Genomic DNA, 14688 nt, shown 5'->3' on the forward strand with positions numbered 1-14688 from the left:
TACTTTTCTGTCTTACACCAAATCACTCAAATTAACTCAACTACTCAGCGATTGAAAATCAATTCCAATAATCAAATACCGTATTTATGTACTATGTAACTATGTACTATAAGTAAAGAAGACATTAACGTGTACTTACTCCTATTCGCTTTGTTTTACTAACACACAGAGAATGTGGCCAAAATATTGACCGCCAGTACGGCTGGGTTTTGCGGGGCCATAAGAGGATTCCAGCTATAATGCACACCGATGCAAACTCACATACATATGTACGTATACGCATTTGTGTGGCAATATTTAATGGAGTCAATTCCTATCAGAAACCGCAAAAACCAACACAGACCGCCTTTACAAGTGTATGTACTAATCGGTATACTAACAAATGCATACATACATATATACATACAAACACACGCGACACATATTAAAAGAGAATGGCTGTCTGCCTGCCAGTCGGCGAACTGAGTGAATTGAATTGCGTACTTCCCAGTTGGAAAATGTAATGTTTAGTAATTGAAAAAAATAATCAGTAAAACAGATGTCTTCACATTCGAAAATGCATTATTTTTCCCACGGCGATGTCCAAGGAAAAGTGGAGCATTGAATTTTCCATTACCAGTAATGCAGGAATGAATGCGATTTAATTTGAATTTTTTGCGACATTTTGGATACACCAGAATGCTGATTACACATTAAACAGTAATAAAATCTAGAACTCATAAGAAATATATTACATTATTTATCACGCATGCAATGCATTACTCCTTTTCCCACTGGGTGGCCAGTGGTGAGCCACACACACACACACACAGACACACACACACAGAATATTTATATACCCACAATGATAATGACGCACAATGATTGTGGCTCTGACAACGCGCGGTGGTTGTGGCTGCTTGCAGCCAAGTATGCAGTATATCAGCCGATATGGCCTTAATAACATCTATAACTGCCCGGTTCGTATGCTGGCCATGGCAGGAGACACTATTTGCTTATTGCACATTTATGGACGTATAAAATTACAGTTTTAATCGTCTGCCTGTGGTGTTGTTGATTGTTTTGAAAGCAACACATCGAAGGCGGTGACTATGCAATTTTAAATGTATTTTGAAAACAATTACTACCGCGCAAGGAAGAGGGCAAGCACATTTGTATACATATGTATGTACATAGATGTCAGTGCATGTAGTACATAAAGCCATTTGACTATGCACCCTGTGGTGGGCGTACAAAGAATTAAAGAAATTAATGTCTTCATTCTATAGCATTAACCGCGACTGTGTTGGCAAATGAAAACATTGATTAAAAAAATAAAAAATATTCATATATAGTATGTCTATGGGTATTTTCTGAAAAGTATGAACCAAAGCCAAAAAAAAAATAGCATTTTGCCTGGACAAAGTTTATAGATGCCAATCGATAACTACATATTTTGTCTTCCATCCACCAAACTTCTGGACTAATTGGTCCATTACAATTCAAGATAATTGCGGCTTTCCAACTACACTTGCAATTATTTTTTTCGGAGAAACCATACCTTCCAGAAATCCTTCATAATTTCGGCACACGAAATCACAAATTGTGCTTTTTTAAGCGTTCGGACGCAAAATAAACTTTACGTGTAAAAAAGAGTCGTAATGTTTACTTTATTTGTCAAAATTTTAATAGAAAAGCTAGATTTGGTTATAGGCGACATACACAGTGCGTCAGACTCGCGAGTCAAATGTGTACGTGTTGACTCCCCTTCGACTACACACAGTTCAATCATTCAGAGTCATGCCAGGGGAGTCATGTCAATGTAACTAACCCATATTTTTCACAAACTCATCCAACTCGACTCACGAGTCAGACGCACGATGTATGCCGCCTATTACTCTTGCTAGTCGCATAAAATTTTTTTCGGTAAGCTACAATCGATAATCCTGTAAGTATATATACTGAAAATGGGAACGTCCGAAAGCTTCAAATAACTTTTGTTCATATTGTTCTATGTATGTAGGTACTGTTACTTGCAAAATAATATACGGTATTTTTTGCTAGTATTTGCAAAAAATTTTTGTTAATTTATTGTTCATATTATTATTATTATTAGTTTGGTATTAGTATTTATTATGGCTTATATTTTAGCAAACCCCATTTAAATCCAAGTATGAAACTGTGTATGAAAATTATGAAAAATCTGCAAAGCTTCAGCAAAACTGCAAACTTTTTAACAGGAATTTCTAAAAAGAAATCAGTTATGTAGTTTTATAGACTATTCAGTTTTACTACATATAATAGTGTGCAAATTTCAAACTTCTAAAAATTCGCGAGGATTTTTGAGAATTGCTTATAAATTTTAAATTTGCACATTATTGTTCTAAAACCGAATGGACTATACAACTGCATACCTGATTTTCTTTTTAGAAATTTTTGTTAAAAAATTTGCTTTGCAGAGTTTTCATAATTTTCGTACACAGTTTCAGATTTGGATTTAAATGAGGTTTGCTAAAATATAAGCCATATTTCAATACAAAAAAAAATATATAAAAATTGCATGTAAAACATTGCGAATATTAACAAAAAAAAAACGTATGCTCAATTTTGTGAGTAACGGTATATAGATATAGTACATATAGTACATAGATATAGCACACACCGACGCCTCCAAACCATACCATGCTAAGTCAACTTAGACTTAGACTTAGCATAGTATGGTTTGGAGGCGTCGATATGTACATGTGCTTGTTCGAAGAAATGACTTCAACGAACGTTCATAAAGGCCTTCATATAGATGCAGATTTATTTACAATAAAACCCCATATTTGCATTAAAAAAACAAGTATGTTTATATTCTTAAACAAAAAATTTTATCCTTTGGAAAAAATCGGAGCGTCCGAACGGGAACGTCCGAACCACTTTGAGAAGTTTTTGGCAGCTACTTAACATCTTTAGGAAGTTTAAGTTGATGCAATGGTTATGGCTGCTTATTATTATAAAACCATTCACACATGGTTTTTTGTGTACCATTAACAGATTCGCAGAATTTACCAAAAATCATCAGTCATATTTGATACGAGTTCCATTTTGGGAACGTCCGAACGGGAACTTTTAAACGCTATACACTTACCATATTGCACTAAATATTGCTGATGACTACTCATAACAAAAAAATGTGTGTTCATTCAGAACCTACTATAGTTCTTATAATGAAACGGAACGTCCGTAACGCAGGAAACACCCCTATATGTAAAGTGCCGGACAAAAGTATTGGCACAGCGAATTTTTCGAAATATCTGCAAAGTTTTTTATGCCAATTTATTTTCGAAAATCTTTATAAAAATATAGTTCGTCCTGTACCAAAAAACATAAAAACTAAATCTCTAAACTTTGTGGGAAACTCAATTAATTTGCATACTAATTGCAACTCTCTATCAAATAAAAAAAAAAAATTCTAGGTATGCAGTTTTATGGCTCACCTAATTTTAGCATAGCAAAGTGCAAGCTTAAAGTTTATATTGATATTTAAGGTTTAAATGCGCATATTTTTTTGTTTTATAAAGCATTAAATTTTATTACGCTAACAACAAGGCATGGTAGCATACACCGTATTTCGATTAATCGAAGAACAGCAATGTTTCAATTTTACACCAAACCGCAATCAATTTTCGACCATCTTTCCGATCGGGTTCTGAGCTAAGCTTGAAATTTCAAGTCTCCAGCTCATCGGTAAGTTGGTCAAAAGTTGATTGCAATAACAAACATACTTATGTTCATACATGCATATATACATACATCGATGGTCCTCTGCAATACAGACATATATTAAAATTCAAAAAAATAAATCCCGCACGACCTTTAAGTGGTTCATGTATCTAATCCTAATCTAGTTCATGCCTATTCCTTACTAAAGTAAGTAGTGAGGATTACTACAGTAAGTATTATTATTATTATTATTATTATTATCAGGGCCATATAGCGCTGCGACCTAGCTAGATCTATTGTGCTAACCCTTATCAAGTCACTCCAACCTTAAAATGTTAATAAAACTAAGCATGTTCCAGATTCTGGATGGGGCGATAGTCGCTCTCCCAGGTGTATAAGTCTGAGTTGAGTTATACGCGAGAAATCACATAGTATATGCTCCCAGGTTTCACCCTCTAGCCCACAAAACCTGCAGTTTGTCTCCTCTGACAGCCGCATCTTGTGCAGATGCAGCCTGCAGTGTCCTGTCAGGTATCCGGTGAGAGTTCTAAAACCCTCTCTGCTAAGATTTAGCAACCATAAGTAGTAAGTATTAAGTATTAGACATGGATTACATGGATTAGACAAGGATCAGAAACATGAGCAACTAAACAGTAGTAATCTTACATATTTTTTTTTTTTTAATTTTGAATTGTGTCGCTATTGCTGTCGAAATACAAAGCAAGTTAAATAAAAGCTTGTAAAAACAGAATAAACCAAACAGTAAAGCTTTTATCAAAAAAAAAATATATATATGTTTGTTTTAAATTTCTAATTCTATTCAATAAGTGTTTGAACATTTTTCGTCTTCTCTTGTTATTTTAAAAACCTTTACAAAAATTAAGAGTTTTTTTTCGATCTTTGACCACAGTACGTTCAATAGTAATGGATTGCAAACGTGTGCGTATAAATGCAAGTATGCTAAATAAAAGCATATTTTTGCTGGTGTTTGCGAGACAATTTCACACTATTGATAATAATATTTTTGCATTTTGTGCAAATTAAAACACATCATTTTAATAACATTTGGTAATCAATGTTGAAATGCATGGCTTTTAATTTATGTCAAAGTAAATAGAATTTGTAAAAATCAAATGTTCACTGTGCTAGTGGGCATAGGTAAGGCTGAATAGCGTGGTGGGTAACGCTTTTCAAGTACATAGTTCAAAAAGCTCAACCAATATTTACTTTAGCAATGCCACAACAAATAGCGCCGTACAGGACAACACACTACCATTACCTCACCTATGTACATACACCCATATTATTAGTGCAAAAACAGAATGAGTTTGAATAAATATTTTTGTTTACTGTTATTGTCCTTTCACAGGCGATCACGTTCCCATTAAATTACAGTGGATGTATAGAGAAACGATTCTTATTTGTGTAGATATCAACTTTTATTTATTTAAATATATAAATATGTACATATGTACGTTTGCGCAGTCGTTATTTTCTTTGGATTTTCATAGCAGCAGAAAAACAGTTTCACAAATTCATAATAGTTACGATAATTAGGCACTCAAAATAGATTAATTTAAAAATTTAATATTTGAGTTAACTTGAAATAATGCAAATTATTTTTCAAACACTATGGCTACATAGAGGAGCAAGGCCTCGAAATGTAGAAATGTAGGATTTTAAGGCACTAAAACTTGAAAAAGACAAAATGAGCTTTAAAAAAGGCAAAAAAGGCATATATTTCTTAATTTTGTTGTGTACTATCTTTATGTACAATGTGAAAGTCCAATTAAAGATATAAAAAAAAACATACAGTGGTCAAAAAATTATAACCGAACCACTTTTTGCCAAGTTTTAACGTATTAAATTTGTTGCTATTGAACTTTTGTTATTTTTTCAAATAAAAATATAGTTCATTCTTTAACAAAACCCGTGGAAATCCATGTTTCCAAATTTGAGGAGTCCACTTGCAAAGGCGCTACGTGAATTTTTTTAGATTTTTAGTTTTTGGTGAGTAACGTACCAGTATTTAAAGTAGTTACATGTCCACTAACAACACAGTGCAAAATCTTTCTATTTTCTAAAAAAATAGCATCAAATGTTAACTACTATTGCAAAAATCGCTATAATACTCATGTATGTATTTATACACTTTCAAACGTCTCCATCTTCTGATGAACTTAGAAAACTGCAAAAAAAAACTTGGTATTTTCGGTGCCTAGTGGAAGGCGTCGTAAAAAAGAAGCAGACCAATCTTCATGGAAGAGCGAAGTCGAAAAGCTAAAAAAAGATAGCTATGTAAAAGTTACTGTTTCAAAACTCGCTATATTCAATTTTAATATATAAAATTTGCAAAACTACCACACTGGGATATTGTTTTTTAATGTTATTAGGCTCTTGTTTATCCAAATTTTCAGATAATAAAGAGAAATACACAATTTGGATGTTACTTGTTGATGACGTTTTTTTAATTTATGGCTCACTATTATAAAATCACATAACGCTGTCTGCAAGTGGACTACTCATTTGTGCAATACTAGAGAAAAATCAACAAATCTTCGTGTAAATAGAATTCAATGCGCAACAAAACTTCATACTCAGAATTGAATTAAAAAACTCGAAATTTCATGAAAATTTGTAGATTTTTTTTTTTAAATTGCATAAATTTTTAAGGCGGTGTCACTCATTGGTACATTTGTTACAGATTTGCAAATTTTTATATTGGGCTATTGGTAAAAAAATTGGAAGTTTTTTTTGTAGTCAAAAGATTGGTACAATACAGCGATGTTCCATTGAAAAATTTCAATAAATTAATTTTCGTGATTGGGATAGTGAAAAATATATTGGGTGTTCAAACAATTGGGATACGATTTACACCAAATTTTGGCAAAAACCCAATCGTGTGACACTGCCTTTAAACTTTTATTTATACGGATGTTGGTAAAGAACGAACTATAAAAACTAACCGAAATTAAATAACAACAAAAATAATATTTTAAAACTTGTCAAAATTTTGTGCGGCTGTAATTTTTTCGACTACTGTACATAAGTTGGCTATGATTACTCGGCCGTGCTATCATAGTAGCACAATGCCAATCATATTTCACTTACAAACAAAATACGGGCAGGGATTTCAAGATTTCAACCCTCTTTTTATGAAAAAATTTATTTTTATCAGTATTTTTCTTGTAATCAAAATTTTGTGGAAGTAAAAGTGAAACTAAAAAAAATTTTACCAGAACCAATTAGAATTATTTTCGTAGCCCGAAGGCATCGACAGTTGCTATACATCGCGCATATTAATAATTCAAGAGATATCACCCGTGGGTCGGCGTTTCCACAGGTTTCATACTATGCCAACAATTGGTTTATCTAGGTTCAGAGGAAATGTGAATACATTTTCATAAACACATAATCAATGCCAGATGATTCGGTAATAACAAATTATCTATAACAACATTGAGCAATAGTAAACTACTTTACTTGAAAATGTGATAATGTTCAGTGTTGCCGTTGTGCAACTAAAGGGGCAATTTGACTCTTTTTGGGCGCCAATACCCTTTGAACCGACTTTTTGAAATTTTTGATTTTTTTGCCCCTTTGGAAAATTATCTGCGACTTTTGCCCCTTTTCAGGGATTTTGCTTCAGGAATTTTTAAGAGAACCATGCTATTAAAAAATATTTCCTCCTGTAAGTACGAAAACATGCACCACTTCAAACTTTTAAAGGAAATGCAACTCGTTCTCTTTGCAGGCAACTCGGTTTCTATGTTTTGTTTAAAGCTTCTCCCGCTATTTTCTTCTTAAAGCGAAAAGACTTTATAATACATGTAAATTTGATTTTGTTTTGGGATCTCAGATTTATTTTTTTTACTAGTAAAGAAAAGCAAAAATTTTATAGTGACCCTTTTTTGTCAATTACCCCTTTTTTGCGACTTTCCGAAAATTCTCAACCGCAACACTGATTCTGTTTAAGGGTCAGTTTCACAACGACGGCTTCTGTCATAATCGTCAGTCGACTGTTAACTGCCGAATGAGAGTTAGCTCGTACTGTTGTAAAGGTTTTACGTATTTACGCGCTGAGTACATTTTCTACTCTACAATCTACTCTAAATAAAAGCGAATTCCTTTTACACTTTCACAACATCCAAAGTATGATTGCCAGTGGAAGCTCTATATTAAACGGATACTCTAGGTCTACCAGAAACATTTATAACTTAGGCGGCTATCATGTTTTAATAAGTTTGTGTATTTAAAATCATATTAGATAGGCAAGCTGTTAGCAAAGTGGCATATATAAATATAATAATACAACAAAACACTTGCGACAATCAAGCAATTCATTATTTAGAAACAGCGCAGTGCGAACTATACCAAGCGACCTGCCAAGGAAGCAACAAAAGGCTTAGAGTACAACGAATAAAAGTTGCGCAAGCAGTTAGTTTCCATGCTATGAAATGAAGAGTGAAATTTAGATAGTAAGGCAGCAAGCGGTCTAAAGTGTCGTACACAAACCTTTTTAGGAGAAGATAAGTGGAGTGTAGTAGTAGCAGTAGTAGTAATAGTAGTAGTAGAGGATGGCGATGGCATAGAAGAACAATCAGAAGACGCCGAACTGCAGCTGCTGCCAGTCGACAAGTTGCCCTCGACGCAGGTCGCAGCGATAACGCATGCAGCAGTCCCTTTCTCGTCCATCAACTCCGCCTCCTCCAAATCCATTTCCGCTGGCTCGTCGGCGCTCGCTGTGCAAAGCACTGTTTCAGTTGTCGCTACACAACGCGTCTCGTCATCACCGCGACAGTCCCAAGCGGCTGCCACTGCACTAGCCGCGCCACGACGGCCAGTACCGCCATAGTGTTGGAGGAGTACGGCGTTGTGCACGCTGTTGCCGCTGCTGCTGCGTTTCACAAACGTGGTTGGCGCGTACTGCGGCACGGCTAGCAGCCCAATACCGCAACCGCCTTTGCGTTTGATGGCACCGATGCCGGGGCCGACAGCAGTTGCAGTTTTGGCTGCAGTACGAGAACTAGTTGTTGCAGATAGATTAAGCATGTTATTATTTACATTGTTGGATGGTGTTGCGGATGCTGGTGTGGCTGCAACTGATCCGACATTGTTGGCATTCGCCGCAGCTGTGGCAGTGGCCGTTGCGAACATGGCGGCAGCAACCGCAGCAGAGCCATTACAGGCCGCCGCCGGTATTATTGTGAGCTGGTGTGGCGGCGCGGCCGCTGCAGTGGCGGCGGCAAAGTACTGCTGTTGAGACGGCGGTGGTGGAGGCGATGCCATTTGCTGTTGATGCTGGTAATGTTGTTGCTGTTGTTGGATAGCGGCAGCGGCAGCAGCAGCAGCAGCAGCCTGATACTTGGTGGGTGTGCCGGTGGCGGCGGCCAGGTTATTCGCCTGCAATTGCATGTAGGTGTGCAACATTTGCAGTTGTTGCTGCTGCTGTTGATGTTGCTGCTGTTGAAAATGATATTGTTGTTGCAGGTGGAATTGCTGCTGTTGTTGTTGGGCGTGCTGCGCTGTGTGCTGTTGCAGCATGCTGGCCGGGTATGTTTGGTAAGCGGACGCTGCTGACGGAGGCTGTGATGTCGTCTGGTGCAACTGATGCAGATGCGTCGCCGCCGGGAGAGCTTGCAACAATTGCATTTGCTGTTGTGAAGTTGGGTTCATTTGTTATTTTTTTTTGCCTTTTATGCGAAATGCAGTGAAATACATTCTATTCTTTTTATGTGTGTATGTATTTATGACGTGATAGTGGTGGTTATTATAAATAAATTTTTCAAAATGAAAGCATAAAAATATGAGTATCATTTATTAAATATATATATATATATATATATAAGACATAGTTGGTTTAATCAAAATGTAAGATAAGTTATTTAGTGCGAAGTAAGACAGAGAAAGAGAGATAAAGACTGATATAGAGCATCAAGTGATAGGTGTTTAAACAAGAAGCAAGAGAAGGAAGAAAAAACAGTGAGAACAGCTACTGATAATAAGTGCGAAAAAGTGGAGAAAAAAGAGCAGAAAGGAATCGTTGTTTCCAAACAGAGCATGAAGAAGATTAATTTTTCCTTTTGTGTTTTTATAGTTGCTAAAATTATTAAAGCTTAACAGCTACCACTTGACCCGAGAGAGTGAGCGATAGCGAGAAGATTGTAATTTTGAATAGTGCAGCTCGATGAAAACTTGAAGGAATCAATATGCAAGAAAAACTAAGAAAAAAAGTGTAAAGAAAGACGAAAAGTTTAAGAAGGCGAAAAGTAGAGGCGAAAAGCTGAAAATGCAGTGAAGCGTTCGCTACAAATAGGAAAAACTCAGAACTCTCTACATCCTTAGTTATATGTAGCTGAATAAAATTAATACATAGATTTTTTTTCCAAATCCTTTAGTTATAGAAATGTGAGTTCAGACGAAACGGGTGCTTATCTGGCGGTAGCGGATTTTCAATAACAGATTATGAAAAATGTAAAGTGTATAAAAAAAAAATCTAAAAAGTGACCGCCGCAGCTCTTTCCCCTTGAAGAAATTGTTATTTTCTGTACGAGTATACATAATTATGTTAGATACGTGGTTGCTATTTCTGACAGAAGTTCTATGTTTTTGTGTGCTTTCTTCAAAGATTTTGTGGAAAACAAAGTGTTGCGATAACTTTAAATACATGTGCCAATGCTACTTGCAAATGTAGTTTTTTAAGCATCAGTGATTTTACTAAAAACGTTTTATATGAATGTATTTTAAATCCTAAATTTTTGGAAACCTTTAGTCTTTTATATACGGTAATTCCGTATTATAGGTAACAAAGAGGTAGTTATGGCCTTCTATTTGGTTCCCCAGCACATAGAAATAAACCAATGGACTTGGCAATTTGTTTAAATGTATTCTTAACATTGTGGGCCTTGAAAATATCAACAGCTAAGTTGGCCCAACAAAATTTTTTATATGAAGGGGTTAAAATCAAAAGGATCTAAGTAAATCTGAAATTTGTTTGAGATAATTAAGGTTAAAGTGGATTACTTATAGTAAATGCTGGGTAAATGCATTTGAAATGATTCTTGCAGGTTAATTAACTAATTCAAAGAATGTTTACTCTTTGTCACCAAATAAACACTATATTTAACTATACAAATATGGGTAAAATTTATATTTAAAAAAAAATGTCACTTAGAACCTTATGATACTAACCCCTTCATATGTAAGTTCGCTATATCATGCTACACGTGCAAAAAGAGCATCATTGGAAAGTTAACAAATTAAATATTTTTTGACATGCCTTTGGCTTTTTATTTTAAAAACTGCAACCTATATTCTCAAAATATTTTAGACTATGTCATATTCGGTAACAGGATTGATTTTTTTTTTACATTTTTCGCGTGATGGTGTTTCAAAGTGTTTAGGTTTATGCATTTTTCAAGTAACTCTAAAAACCAAAAATGTCAAAAGTTGTCTCTATTGCGTTCAGATGCAAATGAATTACTCAAAGAAAATATTAATTTCAGGAGGTCTAGAAAAGCGATTCTTTTCCACTACATATATGTATGTACATACATATATTTATTGAGTGACTTATATGATTTTAGCTCTTTCAATTTTCAGTTGGTAGCAAGAAAAGGGAAAATCTCCATATCTCCGCATTCAAAAGTTGTAAAAATTTAAAAGATAAGAGGCAATTTAGGAGTTGCATTTTCTAGGCTCCATTAATCTTGTTTATCTGTAAATATAAAAACGCTACCCCACTGAGTATTTAATAAATTTTGTACCTACGATGTGCTTTATTTTCAACCTGCGTTGTTTGCCAACTGTAATGTTGTTGTTGGCCAGTGGTGCGCACCAACATACATTCGTGGAGAAGCTCTGCCAAACACCCAGCAAATTGTGGGAAGTGCCCATTTTCTTTTCTTTTTTATAAGCTTTTATTTAACTTGTTTAATTATATTGTCGTTATTGAATACTTCTCTCAGAAAATCAGCCGATGAATGCAATTTTCACGGTTTCATCTATCGACGCTATTAATAAAATGAATCCACCTTTCATGTACATGACTGGTCGAGGTTTTGATCGAATGTTTCAGATTGTTTACTAATCACCCTGCAAAACTCGAAATCCGCAAAACAAACCTTTGCCTTACGAAAATGTTTTACGTAACGATTTTAAGTCCATTTATTCAAACAACTGCGGTAAACATGGGGATTTTATTAGGGACCATTAGTTGGACAAATCCATTTAATGAAAATTTCCATGGCACATGTAAATAAAAATATCACAACACATAACTAAGTAATAAATAGCTACTCGCGAAAAGTATGAGTGCGTTTTATTTGCAGCTGAACTTTAATTTTTTCCCCGTTTACATTTCGCAGTTTTACTGAGTTGTGTACCACTTTATATTTGTTTTTAGAAAAAATGGAAGAAGCAACAAAGTCTAAACGGTAAAAGGTATAGTTGCTATTTCCGAGATCATAAGATTTCTTTTCTAGGCTTCAGCAGGCATCGAACCCGCATCATCGATATGCAAAAACAGCAACGCTAACCGCTCATCTTAGCATGCACCGTAAACTCTCGTTGCTTATCCATTTCGTGTATTGTGTTTTTTTGTTTCATTGGCTATTTTATTTCTTACAAAAAATATACTGAGTTTGTTGTTTCGTGATTTATTTTATGAGTTCTCTTACCATAATTAAATCTTGCACAGGTTCTTCTTTGATTGTCGCTGTTGCCAAAGCCGCTGTCACTGAAGCTGTTGTTGCAACCGTTTCTTTTAACGCGTCAATGATGAATGATTTTTGTACCGCTGTGGTTGTTGTTGAATTATGTAATTTATATATTTTTTCTATTCGACTTTAGCGCAGTCTTTCACACTTCAATTTTCACTAGCACAGTGGATACTGACGACGAGTCGTTTTTTAAGGAACTGTTCCAGTTAAGTTTTAATAACTTTTTTATCTTTAATTATTTGGTTTTGTTTGTTTCTGTTTGAACGTTATTTCCTTGGTTTATTATAGATACTTTTGTGTATGTGGTACTTGTTTTTTTTTTGAGCTTCAGTTTCTTAGCTGATGTTTTTGTTGAATATTCTTTTAGTGATATTAGCGCGGTTTTGATTTTTACTACACTTTGAATGTCGAGTTGTAGTCGCGTTTTGTGGTATGCAAAGGACTTCTTAAGGAATCGGATGGCAGGGTTCGACAAGGTTTTTGATTTGTTCAATGTGTGGTGAGTTCAGAGTAATGATTGTGGTTAATGATTTCAATAAATTTGCAATTTTCTTCTCACAAATTGTTGCTTTACAATACTTGAGTTTTGTTGTTTAATAATTTTTTATTTTCAATATGATGGTACTTAAACGCTATATATGCAAGTTAATCTCACTTTTGAGTAATTCGCTAAGATAATACTACAAAGTTTGTGCTACACGATTTTTTGTTTTATTTTAACTACAAATTTGTCAAGATGAAATTCGCTAAAAAGAGTTTTTCTATTTTGGATTTTGGATTAATATTTAATGTTTGGAATTAGCTTCCTTATTCACTGATTCAATGATAATAAGCGAAATACTCTAAAAGTACTTAATCGTTTGTTAAAATCCTGTATGAGCTTTGCTTTCAAGGTAAAAGTTTGAAACGCTTCAGATTAAATGATATTTTCCAATGATTGTTTCCTGTATTTGCTTACAAGAAATTGTAGATTGTCACAAGTGTGTGATTGAAAAGACACAGCGAGCGTTTGATTCACGTGTAGATACCACAAATAGTTGATTACAGCTAGAAATATATATGTATAGATATATGTATACGATGTGATATTTAGTGAAAGATTGTCAATACGTTGTGCAGAAGTTTATCTTTTGATTTGTTATGTTTTTTTTTTTTAATACATGAACCTATGAGTTAAATCACGTCAAAGATACGCTACAAATAGTAAAATATTTATTAAAGAGTTATAGTTAGTAAGTTGGTTAAGTTTGAATGTATGTAAGCTATTTAGTATCGAAATACGTTTAATTTGATTATTTAGTCATACAAAGAGTAATAAAATGTAAAGTGTGTGTGCTTTTTATTTTTTTTTATAGCACATAGAGGTCTAAGAAATATTTGTTTGCACAAATGTGGGGCTTGGATTGTCAAGTTAAGTTCAAGATTAAGATTGATTGAGAATAAGATTTTCACTTTTCTTTTTCCTAAATAGATCACACAGCGCCTTGTAGTTGAGATTGTAGATCGCAGAATTTGTATAGTTCAAAGATTCGGGCTTTTGTAGAATTTGTAAAGGTTGTATCGATTGTAAGGTTGTAGAGCACACTAGTTGTTGCTGGATTTTTAGAGTGCTCGCTACTTGTAAAATTTGAAAATAGCAAATATAATGTACTACTTCAGTTAATTCTTTTAAATATTTTCTACTCCCATAAATACGTCTGCCATACAAATACTATTGAAAGTATGTATTTATGTGTGTATATTTGCTAACGTTCGCTGATTGTCAAAACGCTTACTTTCTTGTCAGTTTGGTGCGTCGTTGATTGTTGCACCAAAGCTGAATCGGGTCTTAAAAATATTGAATCTTAGTCTGCCTAATTGGGTGTCACAGAGAACACTCTCGTGCACTGCTTACCACTTAATTAAATATATTTCAATTCTTTTGTTTAATTACTTTGTATTTCTGCTTTTTCTTTTTATTAGTTTGGAAATATTTCACAAAAAGGATACATTCGGGAGTGATGAGATTTTTCCCTTTTCAATTTATGCACATTTATGATTGACTAATGGTTTGGTTTTCTTTGCTTTCGCGCATATAAATATGTCTCGGAATTGACTTTGATTACAATGCTACTTTTGTGTGGGTTTTGATATTTGCTTTTTTTGTTACGTAAACAACCTTTTTACAATACTTTTTCTACTGATTGCACTTTTCACTTCACAATTCCTTACTTTTTTCCTACACTGTTGCCTTTCGTTTAATACTAAAATTGTCCTAACACTGATATGTAATAATAAAATT

General features: G+C 34.2%; 1 protein-coding gene across 1 annotated transcript in view; it reads right to left on the minus strand.

Annotated features, from left to right (window-relative positions):
• Positions 1 to 14688, minus strand: part of LOC118738073 (polypyrimidine tract-binding protein 1) — a gene marked incomplete in the record, with an annotated part of 425177 nt that overhangs the window by 402292 nt on the left and 8197 nt on the right. Inside the window, 2 exon segments of the mRNA XM_036468984.1 lie at positions 8752 to 9342; positions 12366 to 13454. Coding sequence (XP_036324877.1) covers positions 8752 to 9342; positions 12366 to 12368 — 594 coding nt within the window.

The sequence above is a fragment of the Rhagoletis pomonella genome, unplaced genomic scaffold (genome assembly GCF_013731165.1).
Source record: "Rhagoletis pomonella isolate Grant_MI unplaced genomic scaffold, Rhpom_1.0 Rhpom_scaffold_00004, whole genome shotgun sequence".
NCBI classification, from domain to species: Eukaryota; Metazoa; Arthropoda; class Insecta; order Diptera; family Tephritidae; genus Rhagoletis; species Rhagoletis pomonella.